At 36.2% G+C, this 22,484-nt stretch overlaps 1 protein-coding gene across 1 annotated transcript in view; it reads left to right on the forward strand.

Annotated features, from left to right (window-relative positions):
* Positions 1-21,760, forward strand: part of GMPS (guanine monophosphate synthase) — a 41,950-nt gene extending 20,190 nt beyond the window's left edge. The window contains exons 4-16 of the mRNA XM_015816620.1: positions 2,046-2,143; positions 2,351-2,454; positions 4,616-4,809; positions 5,273-5,438; positions 7,106-7,257; positions 9,255-9,428; positions 9,992-10,097; positions 10,654-10,769; positions 11,704-11,829; positions 14,284-14,399; positions 15,798-15,928; positions 16,605-16,777; positions 19,146-21,760. Coding sequence (XP_015672106.1) covers positions 2,046-2,143; positions 2,351-2,454; positions 4,616-4,809; positions 5,273-5,438; positions 7,106-7,257; positions 9,255-9,428; positions 9,992-10,097; positions 10,654-10,769; positions 11,704-11,829; positions 14,284-14,399; positions 15,798-15,928; positions 16,605-16,777; positions 19,146-19,247 — 1,758 coding nt within the window. The 3' untranslated portion in view covers positions 19,248-21,760. The remainder of the gene's footprint in view (positions 1-2,045; positions 2,144-2,350; positions 2,455-4,615; positions 4,810-5,272; positions 5,439-7,105; positions 7,258-9,254; positions 9,429-9,991; positions 10,098-10,653; positions 10,770-11,703; positions 11,830-14,283; positions 14,400-15,797; positions 15,929-16,604; positions 16,778-19,145) is intronic.
* The last annotated feature ends 724 nt before the right edge of the window (positions 21,761-22,484 follow it).

The raw sequence follows: 22,484 nt of genomic DNA on the forward strand, positions 1-22,484 counted from the left end.
ATGAATGGAACAGAATGCAAGAGTATTGAAATTCTCACAATGGAGGAATGGATTGTAAAACTGTCAGATTTAATGGAAATGTTAACACTGACCTATTTGGTTAGAAAGAAAACAACGTGCTTTTTTAAAAACTAAAAACTTTTTATGGACTTTTTGCTTAAAGAAGAAAAATAAATAAAATGAATGATATTGTGGATTTAATGATTGAAAAAGTTGAGAATTTAATATGGGGTTGAAGGGGTTTCTGGAAAAGATAAGAGGGATGGGAGATGATTTGTTTGTCAATATCTGTTAAAAGGTTAGAAGTCATTTTTCATAACGTTAGCTTTTCTTTTCCCACACCTTTTTTCTTTTGATTTGACTTTTACTTTATGTAAAATTCTCAATAAATATAAACTAAAAAGAAATAACGAACATGTGAAAGTAAATATTCTGATCTGCAGAGTAGCCAGAGTGAAAACAAGTCAAGTGAGAAAAAAAATCTTGTTTCAGTGAGACCAAAAAGAGAGGCCAAGAGAACCTGACATAAAAACATTATTTTTTGCGTTATTAGCCCTGAACAATCTTGATAGATTTGAGGAAACCAGAAGGTGGTTTTCATAAATACCTAAGCAGGTTTGTTCTGGGAAATGAAAAGTATTCTGCAGTGATGCAAAACTCCCCCAAATCCTACCAACCCCAGAACTGAATCTGAGCAAGCTTCTGGTAGGCTGCCTGCTGATTCTATTCATCTCAGCAAAATGAAATACCACTGCTTAAAATGTATTGTAACAATACAGAAACAGTCAAGCGTAATAAATGCCATGTCAAAATAGAACTCCCTCAAATAGCAAGGTTTCATGCAAGATCAAACACAGTGTAGTGCGAAATAATAATAATAAAGCAAGCTTTTAAATTGCTGACTGCCATTGTCATATCGAGGTGCGCAAAAAGAAATCTGTTTGTGGAGTCTACAAGCCAAGATAAAAACACCAGCCTATAGGTAGCCCAAGTAGAACAGATAATCTTTGACTATGGACAGAATAATAATAGAGTTTTTTTTACATATCTTTGAACACTGTAATAAAAAAACGCAACGGTAATATCTTATATTGCTGTAGCTTTATAATAGACATTACTAAAAATATTGGCTCTTGAAATATGGCATCACAATTCAATGAGCCCAGTGCAGACATCATTTTATTATGGGTTTGAAACCCATTTTTAGTTATATAGATTCATAAGCATTGTTAAAGTCTCACAAAGAAATGAGGAAATAGTAAACCTCAGATGAATTACATGATTGCTATTTCACACAGAAAACATATGCTTTATGTAGGAACTAAATATCTACTGTAACAACTATGTTTTCTATAGGCAAATATTCTTACTGAAGATGAATAATTGTGAATTTCTACCTGCAATCTGAACTGAGTGAGATGTACTATAGTGCTTAAGGTTATAAGCTGAAAAATGACTGGATATATTCCTGGTTCTTACAGAATTAGATAAACTCTGATGTTTTCAGATATCTTGGGAATGACTAAAGATAACATCAAGATGATTTATGAAGTAAATTCTGTAAGAAGTGGGAGTAAATATTTATTATTTAAATAACTCTTGTACTGTTTAGAATTTACTTGCAAGTTATATGTCTGTAGGAAGGTGACAGCAGAGCATAACAATGGTAGATGATGCCTGAGTTGGGTTTTCTTATACCTTTTGTGTTCTGCAGTATTTAAAGAATTAGGAATATTTAAGCTTAGAAGAAGATCAAGTAGCTTCTCTATTGCTGTAAAGCAGGGGTCCCCAACCCCCGGTCTGCGCACCAGTTCCAGTCCGTGGTCTGTTGAGAACTAGTGGAATTACTAAAGTCATAATTATTACAGTTATAAATATATACATTACTTGCACTGATAAGCAATAAGCAGTTCTGATATCCTGAACAAGTTGTCTGATTCTTGGTTTAAAAAAAAAAAGCTAAGCAAAGGGAAAGGGTAGCCAACAGTAGCTGAAATGTTGTAACTTATTACCAGACTGGTAACTTACTTTTCTGTTTTTGACAGATGATGAATAAGGTATTTGGTGGTACAGTACACAAAAAAGATGTCAGAGAAGATGGTGTCTTCAGCATTACGTTAGATAACACTTGTTCATTATTCAGGTATGAAAAACCTTTGGTAATGAATTATGAAATTAAATTGGATATCTTATAAATTACACAGTTGTGTTTAATGATCAGTTTCAAACCTGGAAAATATTCATTAATGCTGTGGAAAATTTGTTGATGTTTAATGTTTCCTCCTGATTATTTTAAGTTGATGTCTTTTAAAGACATTAGACTTTGTTTTGTGATCCTTTTTCACTTTAGGGGACTTCAGAAAGAAGAAGTTGTGCTCCTTACCCATGGAGACAGCGTAGATAAAGTAGCAGATGGATTCAAAGTTGTTGCTCAATCTGGAAATGTTGTAGCAGGTATCATATTTTCCACATTATCAATTTTCAGTAGATTTTGGTTATATTTCAGTGCTGGCATGAATAGGATTTTGGTTTATAAAACATATTTTCAGTGATTTGCATCTAGTGCAAGAAAATGTGATTTTAAAACTTAAAAAATCCTAAAGGTATAACTTTAATTTGTAGTGTATATAGATGTAATTTGTAGTTCATTTCCAAGAAAATGGTTCCAAGTCTTGGCAGATAAAGTATTAACATTTTTCACAAAAATGTATATGTATGTGGGATATCCTATTACTTGAATAAACATGGCAAAAGCCAAAAGATTTATTTATCCAATTTATATAGTTGCTATCTCAATGAGTGACTCTGGGTAGTGAAAGAATTAAAATAGAATACAAACAGCAACAAACATTATAAAAATTGGAACACAAGCAGAAGAGAAACAACCCAGGTACTAACATAACCATGGAATGGGTCCCTGCACATACTTGCGACCACAGGCACGGATCCAAATCTTCAGGGCTTACCAAAGGCCATCAGGGTTGGGGCCATCCTAATCTCCAGAGAAAGGATATTCTGTAAGGTAAGCATTACAGTAGAAAAGGCACATCTTTCTAGGCATTGTCAACTGGCAATCCTCGGCTGATGAGACCCAAAGCCCATCCTGCCTGACTGGATCAGACAAAGCTATAAACAACTGGAGAAAGATGGTCACTCAAGTAACCCAGTCCTAAGATAAGAACTTTTAACGGTGACAACCAGCACCTTGAATTGCACTGGTAACCAACACAGCTCATGGAGCAGTGGTATTACATGTGCCGAGTAAACAGTGCCATTTACTACTCAAGCTGCCTCATTCTGCACAGGTGAAGCTTTTGAATGTTATTCATAGGCAGTTCCATATAGAGCATGTTGCAGTAATCTAGTAATCATGAGGGCACAAGTGACAATAAGCAGGGCCTCCCAGTTCTGGAATGGCACAGCTGGTGCACAATCCAAAGGTGAGCAAAGACCCTCCTAGCCATAGCTGCCACCTGCCCTTTAATTAGGAACTGTGAATCCAGGAGGACTCCCAGGTTACACATCCAATCCAATTCCATCAGAGAAGATTCCCAGCAATAGAAGGTCCAAATACCCAAAGCCACACAATCATGTTTGGGTTAAGCCAAAGGCTGTTGTGCCCCATCCTGGCCTCCACAGCCTTCAGACACTGGGATAGAAAATCCATGGCATCAATCAGGGTGATACCTTACCTGAACCATTGGGTGACCTCATGCTGTGGCCTCCTGTAAATGTAAAACAGGAGGAGAGAAAGGACTAATACCTCTAGCACCTCACAAATTATGTGCTGCAGACTGGATTTCTGTGCTCCAACACCAGCTGGAAGAGATTTTTTAGTAACAGTTTTGAACTATGTAAATGGTGGCCTATTTAAATCTGAATAACCTATCTGCTAAGTATATTAATAAACCATAGTTTGCTCCTAATTAAAAAGTTTTAAACCATATCCTCTAGCATATGGCAGTCATGGGAAACACACATATATGGGCTAGCCAGAATCATCAATATAGGGAGCATCTATGTAGATATTTTAAGAAAATGAACTACATCCAAAAATTTTACTTTACATATGGTAACAATCTTTTATTCTCAGATATTTTCTTAGTGTGAATAATATTATTTAGCATGTTTAAGTTGCTAAGTGATGACTTTTGCTTATTCATCATCTCAGCTGAAATAAATTCAAGCCAACTTCAGCAAAGTTCCTTGTATTGTACCACTAAACCTAAAATGTACAAGTAGTGGCTTGTGACCTGAGAAGTCTTAAGATATTCAGGAAATAAACTTAATATGTGTGGGTCATTTTTATAGAAAATAATTGATCAGACTGTTTTATTTGACTTATTTGTCGCCTTATAAACTGTGTCTCTATTATTTAAAACCATGGTACAGTTTTCCTAAAACTGAGAAATCAGCTGGGAATTCTGGAAATTGAAGTCTCACTATGTCAGGAGGGTATCTGGTTGGGAAAAGGAGATATAGTAGATTCTTACTTTAATAATATTTGACATCTTTCTCATGTAAGACCTGTTTTTATCTTACTAAGTTTTTAAAATATATATATGCTTTCTTAGAGCTAAAACTGTTACATTTTTTGTTTTTAATAACACCCAAGCTATAGCAAATGAATCAAAAAAACTGTATGGAGCGCAGTTCCATCCTGAAGTTAGTCTTACAGTGAATGGAAAACTGATGCTGAAAAACTTCCTTTTTGACATTGCTGGATGCAGTGGTACCTTCACAGTTCAGAACAGAGAAATGGAATGCATTCGAGAAATTAAGGAGAAAGTAGGATCATCAAAAGTTCTGGTAAGGTTTGAAATTTAATCCATAGTCATTCCTGTAATGGATAGTATCTGATTATGATTTGTTTCATTAGTTTCAGTTTTCATATTTTTGTATTTTTTTAAAGGCTTTTTTGTTTGTTGAATAATGACTTCATTGTATGGAATGAAATGGGAAAGAGCATTTTTTTCAGCCACAACCCAGGGCTAAATTACAGAAATGAAGCTAGATGCTACAAATGTCCAATCCTGTAATAGAAACAGTGAAAACTAAAAAAGAAAATAGAATGCTGTTCTTGATCATACTGTTCTGTCCATTAAATGTATTTATTGCAGCCTTTTCACTTTGTGTTTCCTTACAGTATACATGTTAGACTACAGCTTGCATAGACTGGTTGGGAATTCTGGGACCTGTACTTTAATGCTTCTAAAAGTTACTAAATGGGAAAGCGGATTTAATTATTTTGGTTTCCATTGAACCCATTCAGGTTTTACTCAGTGGAGGCGTAGATTCTACAGTGTGCACAGCTTTACTGAACCGTGCTTTAAATCAAGACCAGGTGATAGCAGTGCACATAGATAATGGATTCATGCGCAAGAGAGAAAGTCAATCAGTGGAGGAGGCACTAAAAAAATTGGGAATTCAAGTCAAAGGTATTCCTCTTGTACTAAGTTTTTTTTAAAAAATCTTTCCATTATCTCTGTTGAGTTTTAGAGTATTTAGCTTCTGCCTTTTAAAAATTTAAGTGATGGATAGATTACCACATTTTATTTTTTGGTTTAGAAAAATAGGAATTCTTCAGAATTTAAGACTTTTCTTGGAAAATATATTTGCAAATATTTTATATATTGGGTAGATAATATCATCATCATGCAAGTTATCATGGGATCTTTTGGTAGATATCTCAGCAATTTTTTATTGTCTTTATTACAGTATATTCATAAGAATGTTGCCTTCTATCCAGTCAGCATTCAAGGCAGCCAGTAATCTTCTATATAAATAAAAATGTAAATGTTTGTTTGTTCAAAATCTTAAATCTCCGAAAGTTCTTCACCGATTGCTTTGAAATTTTGACACAACGTTGCATTCGAATACGCGCGTGTTTTTATATACCTACTATTATATAGATGTCACACCTGTGACACAAACGTGCACTTTCTCTTTTCTTTCTTTTCCACTTAACCAGACAGCTACAGCAACACGTGACCGGGTACAGCTAGTAAAGAATAAAACACAAACTTTATTAAATTTCAGTGGTTAAAATCTCACCCAATAATTGAAGGTTAAAAACACCTGGCTAAAGAGGAAGATCTTGACTGCTTTTCTAAAAGCAGAAAACATTGTGCCTACCTGGTTGAGGGAACTTACGTTATACCTTGGAAACTATATGGAGAAACTACATTCTATAGCTTATTTTTCCTTTCTACGACACTTTTTGAATACTCCAAAACTTCGATAGCACCAATTTTTTAATCTCTCCCTGTTCTCATCACTCATCTGCCAGACTTTTCCATGGAGTCATGATTTAATACTTTCTTCAGTGGTTTCAGAGTAGGATCTCTTGAGTGACAGGGAAAGGCCTCCAGCAAAAATTGTACCAGCTGAGTAGGGAGAACCTCTCAGCTGCCAACTCTTGATTTCCTTGCTTGTCTCTCTGCCTACAATGACTACTCGATGACTACTTAATTTAGTAAAAATCTGCTGTTGCCTTTGTTCTTTTGCACAACACATAATGAAACTTTGGCATTCACTACCATAAGATGTGGTGCAAGCTTGGCTGGGTTCAAAAAAGGATTGGGCTAATTCATGGAGCTCATGGGGATAAGTGCCTATTAGCAGAGAGACTTCCTTTGAAGGCTTTTTCTTGGGAGGCTAATAGGCTCCCTTGTGCAATTGGTTGGCCACTGTGAGAACAGACGCTGGTGTAGATGGGCCACAGATCCAAACAAGAAGGCTACTGCTTATGTTCCCATGTTATGCATTAGGAAATTGAAATCTATTGGTGCTGTCTAAGGAAATTAGGTGATTTATTACATTGCAGTGGAAGAAAGGGTTTCGTTAGTTTTCTGTCACATTAGGTGAAATATCTGGCTGGGTAAATAAAAAAGGCTTTATCCTGGCAACAAAGTTGTAATTTAATACAGCTTGTTATTTGTGTGTGTGTGTGTGTGAGAGAGAGAGAGAGGGGGGGGGAGAGAGAGAGAGAGACCTTGAATTAATTTTCCAGCGCTGAATCCTTGAAATGGGAAAAATGTTAGAATATTCGTTTTCAAAATATTTTAGCAATGTTACTAACAACAACATCCTGTATGTTATATAGTGGTAAACGCAGCTCATTGGTTCTACAATGGTACAACAACTTTACCCATCTCTGAAGAAGACAGAACTCCTCGAAAAAGGATCAGTAAAACACTGAATATGACTACAAGTCCTGAGGAAAAACGCAAGATTATCGGTGACACTTTTGTGAAGGTACTTAGTGTATATTCCTATTGGTATTGTCTGTCTCTGGTTTTCAGAAATCTCAGGCAAATCATTTCTTCATTTTTTTATGGCAACTGTGTAATGGTTTATACAAATTTGCTCTTAGGAATGTATAGAGTACTTGTATCAGCTAGCATATTTCTTCACAAATATTTTTGAAAACTGACCCAAACTGACTAAATATCCCTGCTGTGATGGAATACTTGAAAAGATCAAATTACTAATTCATAATATCTCAGTTACATTCCCTATGTTGTTTATACATCATAAATCATACGGTAAAGCAAATACCCACAGATAACATGGTAAAAACCATGCTATAGTTTATCTGGCCTTTCCCACTATTTTAGTGATTATTGTCTATCCTAACAGTAGTAGGACTTATCCTGCCATAATTCAGGCATATTCAGATAATCCAAATCCCTTTTTTCCCTGCAGGCTTGTGCACTCTTTTAGCCATAAGCTTTTAATAATAGCGAAACAAAACTGTCTTTTAAGGAAACCTATAGTTTTGTCCAGTAGGGGTCACCTATCATTCATTTTATTTCATGTACACTGAAAATAATCATATTACAATTCAGTTGTGCCACGCTAATAATTTTTGCTTTGGGCTTCTTTGAAATTGTCTACAACTCGTGTTTCATAACTTGCTGTGAAAGTATTAAGGTTTCTCTTGCAGCCAGAACAAATTGTTATGATGCAGCTATTTCCAGCCCAGCTTAAAATATTAAACAGTTTTCTATAATAAAAATGTGATAAAAGTGTAATAGGAGCATAATGAACAAAGTACTAAGCAAAAGCCTATTATACGCATGTATACAAAAGAGTATTCACAAAGAAATGATGTAATAAAACATTATGAATAAATAAAATGAACATAACTATATTCCCAGTGAGTTGGATTGTTTTCTCCCAATGCTGTGGAGTTTCTAACTTTGGTAAAAATTTCTTATGCAGACCATAGACTATAAAAGAGCAAAATGTTGTAATTTGGTTTCCTGCTAAGTGTGACTGAATGTCAGTTTGAGCAGAGAAGGGAATGGGAAATGCCACACCACTAGATAGAAAAAGCTTTTGAGTCCTAGGAAAGTGGAAAATGTGGGAAAGAAACTCAAAAAAACTCCACCTTGATTGTGTTAGATATAAATTTAAGTAGAAAGGGGCTTTGTGAAACTTTAAAGATTCTTTTGCATTACATTAACTGTGTTAAAGAACTTTTCCAAATCCCTATTGGCTCCTGTTTCCTGATCTTGCTCACCACAAAGGACTGATACTATGTGAATTAAACTATGCAGTGCTTTAGACTTCAGATTATGTGAATTGTTCACATAGCTCCAGGCATCAACTTACTAGGCTGGAAAAGGCATATTTCATGTTGCTGACAGGTACTATATGTGTACCCTCAAGATTTCCAACACCATTTTTTGCCTATGTATCCAAAACACTACCTAATAATATAATTATCACTTACTATACAGGTAGTCTTCCCTTAACGTCCACTTGTTCAGCAACTGCTTAAATTTACAACACTGCTGAACAAGGAGTATTTATGATGGGTCCTCATAATTGTGGCCGTTGTAGCATCCCTACAGCCCCATGATTATGATTATAATACCAGCTTGCAGTCACAATGTTGCAGCATCCTGCGGTCAAATGATCATCATTTGTAACCTTCACAACAGGCTCCCAGCAGGCAAAGTCAATGGGGAAGCTGGCAGAAGGTTGCAATCATGTGATTCTGGACATTGTGATCACGTGGGATTTGCTTAATGATAGCAGTTGGGACAGGACTGTTCTAAGTTAGTGTGGTCATGTGATGTCATACCTTATGACTGCGTTGCTTAGCAGTGGAACTCCTGATCTCAATTACCTTCAATAAGAGAAGACTATCCATCGGCATAGTTGCCATTCTTGAGACCTTGCAGTTTATAACTTACTTGTAGAATATCATCTAAAGTCTTTCTCTGTCTCAACCCCATGTGTAGATTGCTAATGAAGTTATTGGAGAACTGAATCTGAAACCAGAAGAAGTCTTCCTCGCCCAAGGAACATTGAGGCCTGATCTAATTGAAAGTGCTTCAGTTATTGCTAGTGGCAAAGCAGAAGTCATTAAGACCCACCACAATGACACAGAACTCATCAGAAAGTTACGGGAAGAGGTAAATAGAACACCACATCTGACGTTTCACTTTTTTGGAGAAATAATTTAGCACTGGTAAACTCTGGCCAATTTTTTTTTCTAATTGCTCATCTAGCAGTATAACGTTTTGCTAGTTAAATAATTATTTTTGACATTTAATAGTACTTTCACATAAGAACTAAACTGCAGTTCAAAATGTTTGTATACTATATACCCTGCAGAAAATGAAACGACCTCCTGTTCTCCTAAACACACAAGCAATTTTAGATTCAATCTTACAAATAGATCAACATTTATTTTCTGCTTAACAACAAGAGATTAAAATAAATAGATTGTGCTAATTCTATGGAGTGTGACTGTAAATATATTAAATGCATATAGGTATATGTATATTGGTGTTACAAATAGAGCTCTTTGAATCACTTCCCTATTATTTTTGCTTTTGATGATATTTTATTGGGATTGTAAATGCAAGATTGAAATAATAGTCTTAATAGCAGTAATACATTAGAATTTTGTTATTAAGTACATGCTATTTAAAAATGGGTTCCCTAATGTAAATCATACTGTTTTTCTTTATAGGGAAAAGTAATAGAACCACTGAAAGATTTCCATAAGGATGAAGTAAGAGTGCTTGGGAGAGAGCTTGGTTTGCCTGAAGAACTAGTTTCAAGACATCCATTCCCAGGTTTAAAATTAATTAAATTTATAAACACTTAGAAGAATAATAGAACCTCTGATTCTAAGAAGTTCCAAAGGGCCATGTCAGGTAAAGTGGGAATTGAAACCCATCTATAAAAAAAATCTATTTTTCCCCAAGCACCTACTGAAAAAGCCACATTTTACAATTTATTTAGTTTTTATAGGTATCCATTTCTCTTTCCCTCCCCTAATTCTAGAGTTTAACTTATAAGTGTAGAAAGAGGATAAGCAGAATTACATGGAGGAAAAGGGGGGGGAATAGATCAACAGGGTCAGAATACAGTTAGATAGGAGGGTAAGGGAGAAGTAGTATTTGAAATAGGAAAGAAAGCTGGGTACGCAGCCCGCCTCCTGTCTCATTTTAGTGGACGTTCTTAGTATTTCTGATGCATTTCAGAATGTTTATATATTTGCAAACCCTTTGCTGAATTGCTTTCTGAGAACGATGGTTACCATACACTTAGTTGCTGTCATATTATATTTCTGAAACATCTTCACATTGGTACAGATGATGTTAAGAGTATGCCATTTTTGCCTTTTAGGTCCTGGCCTTGCCATTAGAGTAATCTGTGCTGAAGAACCATATGTTTGCAAAGACTTCCCTGAAACTAATAACATTTTGAAAATCATAGCAGACTTTTCTGCAAGTGTTAAAAAGGTAATACTAATACAAAATAGCACTAGATATAAATTCTTTTCTTTCTCTTTATTTTTTTCATTTTGCTTATGTTTATGCTAGAATTTGATTAAATCTTAGAAGCAACATTTGAAATAATTTAAGGCCTGATTGAAATATTTTCAGACCACTTTCTTATATCCCGTCTGATATTTCCTCACTTTTTGCCCCATGTTTTTCTTTTTTCTTTTCTTATAGTTTTTGATGCAGTTGTGTTATATTGGCTATCACTTTCTCTATTTAGTCATTACTACTTGAGTGAAAAAATACACAAAAAGAAGACCCATCTGCATACGATTCCTAGAATCCATAAATATACTGTCACATTTTTCTAAATGTTGATGTTGAACTACATTTTTAATGTGTCTATATAAATGATATGCTAAACTAGCTTGGCAATCTGAATTTCAACTTTCCCCAATTGGCAGAAAGGCATACTGCTATAATTATATATTTATCAAATTTATTTGCTGCCCATTTTGTAATGAAATGACTCTGGGTGACTTACAATACATGTATACAATACATTAATCCTTTGAAGGATTTTGGTAGAATTTTAAAAGGTTTTAAGAATTTCATGTACCAGGGTCCAGAGAACCAATTAGAAATCAATTACTTGACAAATATATATATAGGAACTCATGGTAACTATATCTAATTGTTTTAAATTAAACCATAGCTATTTGTATGCACATCAAAGGTCCGAAGCAGGTTTTACCTGTGCTGTTAACCTTTATTCCTATTTCCAAAGTAGCTCCCAGAGTGATGATTTATTAAAGAATATTGAAATCCATCCCTTCATCTTCCTTTATATTACAATCCTTTGTAACTTTTAAGTTCAACTACTGTGTTTGCTAGGGATGCATAGCCAACTAACCTTTTATAATAATTAGAATTAATTGCTTTTTTTGTCTAGCCTCACACTCTGCTACAGAGGGTTAAAGCATGTACACCTGAAGAAGACCAGGAGAAATTGATGGAGATCACAAGTCTGCATTCATTAAATGCCTTTTTGCTGCCAATCAAAACAGTGGGAGTCCAGGTTGGTGAAGCTGGGTCTGTGACAAAAATATATAAAAATAGGGAAAACAATAGATGTTGCAAAGGGTTTTTTTTTGAACTGAATTCTAAATCAAATCTCCTTAGGAAGGAGACAAAAGTTGAAGAGTAACCATAAAATGAAAGAGAAGCCATTAAGCATAGTCAAGAAAAAAAGAGTACAAAATATTTAAAAGGTTACTTTGCAAAGTCTGGGAATGGTAGATATAGGACATACAGTAGGATTATCAAGCTGTTATTTGCCAGCCAGCCACTCATACCAGGCATTGGTAGAAGAGATAGCTGTCCTGAGTCATGTGCACAGTCACATAGATCAGTACTTCTCTGCTGCAGATAGAAACATTTTCTGTTTTGAGACTGAGATACAGAACTTGGCAGAACTCCTCCAAGTCCTGTATCTGTGACCAAGGCTGGAAAAGGCATGGGAATACCATTGATCTCCATAGCCTTTGATTGAAAGGAAAGATGAAATAATTGCAACCCTATGAAACTCCCCTTCCTGAAAATCTGGATAGCTTCAATCCTATTGGTCTTTTGCAAGGTTCTGAACAACTGGCTCTTTCTCCAGAAGTTCAGATCAGGAGGTTAGGTGAGGTCTGCTCTTGTTGATATGTCTTGTGTGTGTGTGTGTGTGTGTGTGTGTGGTGATTGGGGCTTACTATTTTAACCTTGGGCATCATGGGTTTCCCATGGTGATTTTTGTTTAATTTTTCAGAGTCACTTTTCTGAGATAAGCACCATTCATTTCATTTATTTATTTATTTATTTATTTATTAAATTTATATACCACCCTATCTCCCTTGCGGGACTCAGGGCGGTGAACAGGCGATACTAAAAACCACAATAATAAATAAATAGTTTCTGTTTTAAAATCGAATTAAATAATATGCCTGTTCTAAAAACACACCCATACAAAAACCCCCCACTGAAACATAATCAAACTACGCCAGGCCGGCCGCACGGAATAGATGGGCCTTCAGGGCTCGGCGAAAAATTAAATGTATAAAGAGGAACTTCTGCTTCATAATTTGCTCTGTAGACATAAATTAAACATTTAGCCTTTTTTTATTTTTTTATTTCTATGTTGTGCTAAAGTCTTATTTTTTTAAGTTAAAACATTCTTTTAAACTTTAACTTTCATCAATCCTCCAGGTTATGTTCATGAAGTTACATTTTTGTAGAATCTTGTCATTTATAATATTAATTTTGAAATATATCATTTATCTTCCTTGAGATTATGGAAGAGAATGATCACCACTGTAATCTTATGATCTATTTAGAGCATTATATTTTATTTTGAATTTTCTTTTTCTTTGTAAGATGTGGATTATGATCTGGGCATCTCTGTAAGTTATATCCTTCAGTACTGAATGTTTCAATTTGATGTCAGGGAGGGCTTCTGGGACAGAATAATAGAAAATTCTAGCTTTCCATTCTATCAGTGCCCATTGTCCAATACACAGACCTTCTTAAGAATTGTCCTCCATTAAGACTTGAGGAGCCCAAACCTTTCCAGCCTACTGCCTTCCATACGTGTGAGAATTTCTAATTTCAGACTTTCTAGCCAACATGACTGAATTGCAGAAATTCTCCCATCTGTAATACATTGCTTTTCTTACTGCAGCTGAAAGTAATGCCTCTGTCTCTGCAAGCAAGGAATATTTTTGCAGCTTAGGACAACATCTTACAGTTATTACTTTAATTGTCAAGAACCACGCCCAATAGGGCTGTGGCACTAAGATGTTGCCTAAGAAGGTGTAATTAGAATTTTTGACCTGCTTTTTCCTCTTTTTTCCAGGTTTGAGGGCTTTTAAAATGTGTTTTGTAGGTGCATTAATTCTGTTAGAGGCTTCACACTTGAAATCAATTAAATAATTTTCTACTGAAAATCAAGAAAAGATGTACCATTGTTCAAGTGTTTGCCTTCACATTTCAAGAGTATGAACTTGGCTGTAAAAAGTGGCTGAGCTGCATATCCAACAGGTAACTACCATATCTACTCGCAGATAAGCTGAGATTTTAAGTACCAAAATACTCCCCCAAAATAGGGCTTATCTGGGGATGGGCTTATCCACGAGTATATAAGGTAATATTTATTTAAAGGACCTGTGTATCCTATATATAGTCATGTATAGACCCATCTCCAGATAAGCCGACTCTTGAAGTTTTAATCAAACTACTATAAGAAATGCGCACAACCCATGGATAAGTTAATTGTGAACATTAAAAAAAATGTGAAGATTTTAAGGGCTGACTTGATGGTGGTGCATTTTTCATGGTACTTTGGTTAAAAATTCAAGAGTCAGCTTATCTGGGGATAGGCTTATGTGAGAGTATCTACAGCATTGTCCAAGCACTTCTTTGGCTTGAGTTATTGATTCCAGTACATATTGTTTTAAATGTTTAAACATTGTGTTCTTGTGTTGCTATTTCATAGGGTGATGGTCGTTCTTATAGCTATGTATGTGGAATCTCCAGTAAAGGTGCTCCGCCTTGGGAGTCCCTTATGTTCCTAGCCAGACTTATACCACGAATGTGTCACAACATAAATCGGTAATATGTCCATCATTACATAGATCCTTAATACTTTGTTATCTAGGATTCATTGTGGGTCACTGGGGGAACATTTATGTGTAAGAAGCAGATAAAAATACTTTACTTTCCCTATATGCCTTTTAAAATATTGATAACAAGAAGAGTCGAAACCCTAGCTCCTGATTTATAACAGAATTCTATGACTCAATCCACATACTGTTTTATTTTTATATTTTTTTTGCTAATTTGACAAGGGAACGATCCAGTCTTGTTGATACTTTATTGCATTATTGTAATTTTATGTTTTATATGTATTGGTCATGTAATTGTTAGTGGTGGAGGGATGTTATTTTTATATTTTACAATATAAATGCATCATTTCTGGTATGCAAAAAGTTAAGAAACACTACTCCTGTGAATTGGAGGCATGACTGTTTTTTTAGCAGAAGCTTTAAAGTGAAACAGGAAGCATGAATTACTTGCTTTCTGAAAGCAAGTTGTATTTTCAGAATGAGATACAAAAATACATGGGCTTTTATTGAAAATATGTCTCTTTGATTTACTGGAGCTGCAGACAAGCTTTGCATGATTAAAGGTTTGGAACTACATGTAATCTTAAAGATACTGTAACTTTTAGATGGATTTTTTGAACAAAGATATATTTAGCCAATTCTGTGCATTACTGATTAATACAGGGATAGGCAACATAATGTCATCAGGTATCACCATTTCCCTAGAAACTTCATTTAGCATGTTATGCTCAGCAGATTTCCTGTTCCCTGTGACTTTTAAAAAGTATTTTAATTTAAAATGTGTTCAAGCGCCCACAGGCTGTCTATCTGTCTATCAATGCTTTAAAGAAAATCACCAACTTCTGGCCATCAGATTTATTTGCAGGTGTCTTTGGCCCAGAAGGCACGATGGCCTAGCAGTTAAGAAGCTAGGCTTACTGACCGGAAGGTGGGCAGTTTGAGACCCAAGCACCACCCAAACAGGTGAACTCCTGTTTTTGCCCCAGCTCCTTCCCACCTAGCAGTTCCAAAGCATACAAATGCAAGTAGATAAATAGGTACCATTTTGGTGGGAAGGTAAGAGCATTCTGTGTGCCTTGGCGTATAGTCATACTGGCCACATGACCACAGAAGCATCTTCAGACATCACTGGCTCCCTTGGCTAGGAAATGAAGATGAGCACCGTCCCCTAGAGCCGGAAACCTTTTGTCTTTTTCAAAAATGACTTTGGCACACAAAGATTCACAAATCTGTCAACAGGCAGATTTTCCAGAGCATTTTGAGATTATATCCTACACGTACTGAGGAAAATCCAAAGGTGTACCTCCCACCCCAAAAGGCCGCCTACTTCCAACGAAACTCAGAGAGCACTTCGTCTCATAGATTTTCCCCTCCCTCCTCTTAGGGTTGTCTATGTGTTTGGGCCACCCGTCAAAGAATCTCCCACCGATGTTACTCCCACTTTCTTGACGACGGGAGTTCTCAGCACCTTGCGGCAGGCTGATTTCGAGGCTCATAATATTCTCAGGGAATCCGGTGAGTGTGATAGCTTTCTTTTGTGTGGTGCTTTGCATTTGCAACATCTGTCCCAGCAAATATTTTACGAAAGCTTTAGTGGAATGAAGAGTCTAACTCCTCCTTTATTGTTGTAAAGTGCCGTAAGTATTGAAGCAGATGATAATAAAGAAGTTGGTATTTGTTTTGCAGGATCTCTGTGCAAAAAAAAAAAAAAAGTATTCCATTAGTCCTCCCTTAAGTTTGCTTTCCATGTTGACCCCATTATCTCCACCTAATAGTATGTGTTTTTTCTATAAGCCAGTATAAATAAAATGCCTGTTGAATCAAACCCAACTCTTGGCGACAGAGCAATGTAGTGTTCTCAGCAAGAGTTTTTGCCATTATCTTCTAGGCCAGTGTTTCTCAACCTCGGCAACTTTAAGACGTGTGGACTTCAATTCCCAGAATTCCCCAGCCAGCATAGCTGGCTGGGGAATTCTGGGAGTTGAAGTCCACACGTCTTAAAAGTTGCCGAGGTTGAGAAACACTGTTCTAGGCATTTCATTTCATATCATTTCCCAATTCTAGCCTACAAAGCTGGGATTTTCTGGTGGATTCATGTCCAAATATCAATTAATTCCAGAACAGGCCAAATCGGCTAAATGCTGCCTTCTAGCCAGTACATACTTTTTTGATTTTTGTTCCTTTATTCAAGGTTATTCTGGAAAAATCAGCCAGATGCCAATCATCTTAACACCATTACATTTTGACCGAGATCCCCTGCAGAAACAACCATCCTGTCAAAGATCCGTGGTTATTCGAACTTTCATTACAAGTGATTTCATGACTGGCATTGCAGCTACTCCTGGCAATGAGATACCAGAAGAGGTAAATGGCATTTAGAAAATTAAACTTGCCTTTGATTTCTCTGTTAGAATAGAAAGTATCTTATTTTTGTTTTGTTTTAAACATATACCAATGCTTATTTACTTATTTATTCAATTTATTTCGACATATATTTCAAATTATTGGCTCTGGGCGACGAACAATCATAAAACAAATAAATGAAAACACAATACAAAAAGAAATTAAATACAAATAGCAGCCAAGATTTATTATAATCTATCAGTATCAACGTAACCAGAAAATGGAACCCTTCACATATTAGGGACCCCACGCCTGGAAACACAGCCAGGTCTTCAAGGCCTTCCAAAAGACCATCAGGATCTGGGCCATCCTAATCTCTGGAGAGTGAATGTTCCAGAGGTCAGTTCTGTACGGCAAGGCATGTCTCCTATTCTTCTCTAGCTGACATTCCTTGGTTGATGGGACCCAGAGCATGCCCATCCTGCTGGACCAAATTGGATGGGTAGAAACAAGTGATAGAAGACTGTCCCTCAGGTAGCCTGGTCCCACGCCATGAAGGGCTTTAAAGGTGTCAACCAGCACCTTGAATTGCTGCTGGAAAAACATTGGTAACCAGTGCAGCCCTGAAGCAGTGTTGTTACCTGTGCTAAGTAGCCGACACCTTTTACAACCTATGCAACTAGCATTCTATACCAGCTGAAACTTCCAAATGCTCTTCAAAGGCAGCCTCATGGAAGGTTATGAGAGCATGAATTACAGTCAACAAAGCGTCCTAGTCTTGGAATGGGTGCAATTGATGTACAAACTCGAAGGTGCGCAAGGGCTCTTTTAGCCACAGCTACCATCTGATGTTCCAGTAGGAGCCACAAATACAAGAGAACCTCAGATTGCACACTAGATCTGTCTGAGACAGTTCCATCCCATCCCTTTCAGGGCCAGAGGTGGAAAAACCCTTAGTACCAGAAAGCCCAAATACTCAAAGCCACTTAGTCTTCCTTAGGTTGAGCCAAAGCCCATTGCACTCCATCCTGGCCCATATAGCTTCCAGGCACATCCGTGACATAACTCAGGCAGCCCGGAATGGAGATGGAAAGCTGGGTATCATCATAATATTGATGATATCTCACCCAAACTCACCTTACCCAACAGCCTCATGTAGATGTTAAATAAGAGAGGAGAGAGGTCTGAACTCTGCAACACCTCACAAAGTAGGGATGGTGGGTTGGATCTCTCCCTACCTATCTATATCAACTGGAACTGACCCTGGAAGAAGGTAGAAAACCGGCACAACACTGTGCTACCTATCCCTAACCCCTGAAGCCAGCCCAGAAGGATATCATGATCAGTGGCATTGAAGACCGCTGAGAAGTCAAAACGAGCAAGAATGGATGCATTCTCCCCATCTTGTTTCTCACAGGGGCCATCCAAGAGCATGATCAGTGTCATCTCAGAACCATATATAGGCTTGAATCTGGGATTGAAATAAATGTTACAAATGTTTCAGTTGCAGTAGAATAAAACCTATGTGGATGGATGGATGGGAGAGAGAGGACATCATATTGAAGAAAAATATCTTACTATATTTATTGTTACTAACCTTTATCTGTGCCTAACTCCATCAAAGATGATTGTTTGCAGTAGCAAACATGAAGCTACAATTAATTTAAAGGGTTAAGATTTCTTTGAGTCAAGGTCAACTCCTGTTGATTAAGTGAACAAGTATACACAATTTTCTTAGCAACAGTATTGAAATGATATTTCATTGCATTATGATGGTCTTCATTGAAGATACTAATGAAGTCTGACCCTGTTTATCATTTTTTTCACAATCAGCCAAGATCAGTTGTTGCTAGGAATAAATAGCATGTAGCAGTTGCTGAAAGTTATACAGAGGTGTGTGGTCTGTGGCAGCAGTTCTTTACATTAGGGCTTAATGATAATTCTGTGTGCCATTTTCAAAGCCGTTAAAGCCACACACACACACACACACACACAAATCCACAAATCCACCTATATGTTTGGGCTATAAAACAAAGGGAGTTATAATCTTATAATTGGAGCTTAGAATGTGGAGAAATGAATAGCTTGCATTAGCAAAGAATGAAACACAAATCTCACAGGAAGGTAAGACCGAAGTTAGATGTCTGTTTTTCCTCTGCAAGCCATTTGCCTTTTTGCAGATTAATACATTAAAAAAGGAAACACTTGGACATTTTGGCTCCTTCCATTCTGTTCTGGAAGATGAGGCAGAACATTTGAATTAATTGATTTCATACTAATCTGCCATCCTATTTTGTCTCCCTCTTCTTTCTCATGTCCCTTCTTCCAACTGGGGACACTGTCATTTATGTCCTTTGATGTCTCTTTCTTGCTGGCTGTTTAAACATAGGTTGTGTTGAAGATGGTGACAGAGATTAAGAAGATTCCTGGCATCTCCCGGGTGATGTATGACTTGACTTCGAAACCCCCAGGAACGACTGAATGGGAGTAATTACTTTCCTCCCCTTTGAAAGTACTGTATGCAGTTTTAAATTATATCAGAAACCATTCCCAGTGTTGACATGCAGTACTGTGAAAAGAGTGACTGGAGCGGCTGCTACATCTTATGTGATTACTGTTTTCTCTCCTGGAACATAATCTGCAAATTAAGAGTGCTGATGAGGGTGGGGGAAGTCAGCTAAATGGGGCTGAGGACTTGTACGGGTAAATAATTTAGGGCAGCATTGCCTACGTGCAAACAAAATCATATTGCTTTGCCTTTTTTGTCTTACAGCCTCTTCCTGTTTTTTGTGTATTTACTGTTAAATGTCATTTCAATGTCTCTTTTTTTTTTGTATACTGTGTAAAAAGAGACGATTTATTTACATTCACCGACCCCATTGTTAGAGCTATTAATAATGTAAAATGAAAAAAGTGACCAACTGCTTTTGAAACAGATTTATTATAAATAAATATTTTGCCAAATGGAGTAGTGAGTATTGTTGAATTGTAGATTATTGTATATTTATTTTCTGTATATTGTAGTACCTGTTCCATATCATTTGGCATTTTAAGCTCATGGCAATAAGTGTTGATGTATTCAAGAAATATATCCAAATAAGAACTATATTCTACCCCATCCCACCACCCCCATTCCCCACTTTTTAATATTTTCAAAACAAATAGCTTTTAAAGGATGTTAAATCATATGTCTTCCCACATTATGTAGTTACTATCTATATTTAATATACATTTACTCAGCTACAAGAGAAACAAACATGAATGATCTATAAAAGTTTAAAACTCACCGCTTGGGGAAAAAACACAGCGACAATTACCACAGCAGCCATCAAAATTGCTGGGTTATATACACTTATTTTCCTTTTACACTTTTATTTTAGTCAAATCTTTTGGCTTTCTGTTTATGTGAGACTTTCTCATAAAAGCAAGGAAATGCTGCATTTCAAAAACTTTTACCAAGCTGTGTTTAAATATTAGCTTGATTTCTATTTGATTCATATTTAAAATCATCTTGGTAAACTTGAGAATGAATGAGTGGTTCTATTAACACCATTTGATGAATAGGTTACAACTAAGTCAAAAAACGTGAATATAGTTATTCTTTACATCCAGTGTATTGAACCTGAATCAAAATAAATCTGTTTCTTAGTATTTTGTTTGTGAAACTAGAATGGAGGAAATACCAAGTTACTATGAGTTGACTCTTCTACACGTGCCATAGCTTTTGTGACTCATTCTGGATACTTCCCAGTGCATTGCAAATTAATGCAAACTTTGAGATTTTGCCTAAAACAATGCAAAAGAAACTAATATTGAAAGAATGATGCTGGCCACACACTATTGATTTATTCCATTGGATTAGAGGACCTGGATAAATTGCAGGCTTCTCTTGCTCTACCACCTAGTTTGCTGTGCCACATAATTATTTGCAATTTCTTCAGTGTTCTCAAGGAGATCTTGCAGTGACAGTACAAAGGGTAGGAGTAGTGTTTATGATGTCCAATCTACCTACAATCCACGATCTGTATCCAAATTATTCTTTAGGAAAAGTTCTGAGTAAATGTTATATCTATAGCAAGTTTTGAGTAGTAACAACTTCATTCCCTATCTTGGGTGGGGAATGGAAATTCAGAAATGATTGAGGGAATGCTTCCTAGTCATTCAAGTTCAAGGGATGTTTCCAGTTCTATTCATGTGTCTTTATATTTGGGGCTTGGACAGCAAAATTTTGGCTGTTATCAATGTTTTAAGCTAGCTTAAAATTCAGACTTACCATAATTAAGGTATAGCCTGGGAAAAAGAAGCTTAGTTACAGTCAGAAGAGTCAGAGTTTTAACTTAAATAATGAAGTTTGCAGTTGGAGTTAAAATGTTATTGTTTTCATATTCATTTACTATAGATATGCACATATTGTCAAGTTCTATGGGTTTTAGATTAGTAAATTTATTAAGTTTCGTTTTCTTAAGATAATGTACTTGTTTTTAAGTTGGATATATGAATAAAATGGAGTTTGGAAACCTTTAAAAGAAATATTATACTAGAGACAAAAAAAAACACATATAAAGGGCATAGGTAAATTGTTTAAATGAAGACATCAGATAAGGGACTCTTTGTGTATGACTAGTATAATACAGAAAAGGATTTCTTTCTCTTAAACCCATACTGGGATTCAGTTTATGCGGGCGATGGAATGTGGAGTACACTTAAATGGACAGGCTTCCAATTCTTGAATGTATTTCATAGTATTGATTCCTGTAATCAAAACCAGCTGCATAAAACAGGCTTGTTGTGGTCCAGGAGGGAATGTATAACCTGTAGCTTATGAATGCAGATACCCTTGCTAGATTTGTTTGCCCTCTGGTCTTCAGTAAGACATGTCAACTGTTTTCAAAGACAATTGTATAGGGAATTATTCCTAAAACTCTCAGTTAAAAAAAACTGTAAATGATAAAAAGTACTGTCAGCCTTAATTTTTATCCTCAAATAAAAGTGAACCCATTTGGATACTTCTGTGATTTATTTTCTTTCATCGTTCTTTCTGATGCATTCTTTTTTCCTTGTGTTCTTTCATTCTAAGTCAGATTTTAGACACACTGGTAGAAGTTTTGAAAGTTGTGGTTTCAACCTAGTTGAAAATGCGCTCCTCTGAATAAGATACTAATGGGTGGAAACATTAGTCTAGCTTGCAAGGCTCTCCTGTTCAATCTCTGTGTTGAATGGGTGGTTTGAAAGGGTGCCATCTTCTCAAAAATATCTGTTTCTTTTATGCCTCATTCTCATTTAAGAAGGTGAGGCAAAATGTGGAGATGTTGGTTCTGCTGGTAAGATCAGTATGGTCAAAGGTGATGAAGAGGAAAGTTTTTGAATATTGAAATGCTGGAGTATCTTAAGCCAGACATGTCAAACTTGCAACGTCACATAACGTCGCATGATGTATTGGAACTTTTTCCCCATTGCCGGCAATGGGATGGGCGCGGTTTCCTCGTGACACATCTGGCCCATGGGCCGGCAGTTTGACACCCCTGTCTTAAGCGAAGCCTAAATATGTCTAGGCGTGATGTGATTTAGTAAACACTGGTCCACTGTTGTAGTTGGGCTGGAAAAACATCCATATTGCTTGAACAGATTTGCCATGGAATTACTATGAGGGAGTAGTTTAATTTACCTCATTTATTGAATCTATCCAAAACAAAACCCACCACATGGATATAATGAAAAAACTAACTGA

This window comes from Protobothrops mucrosquamatus, unplaced genomic scaffold (assembly GCF_001527695.2).
Source record: "Protobothrops mucrosquamatus isolate PMUCROS unplaced genomic scaffold, P.Mucros_1.0 scaffold470, whole genome shotgun sequence".
NCBI classification, from domain to species: domain Eukaryota; kingdom Metazoa; phylum Chordata; class Lepidosauria; order Squamata; family Viperidae; genus Protobothrops; species Protobothrops mucrosquamatus.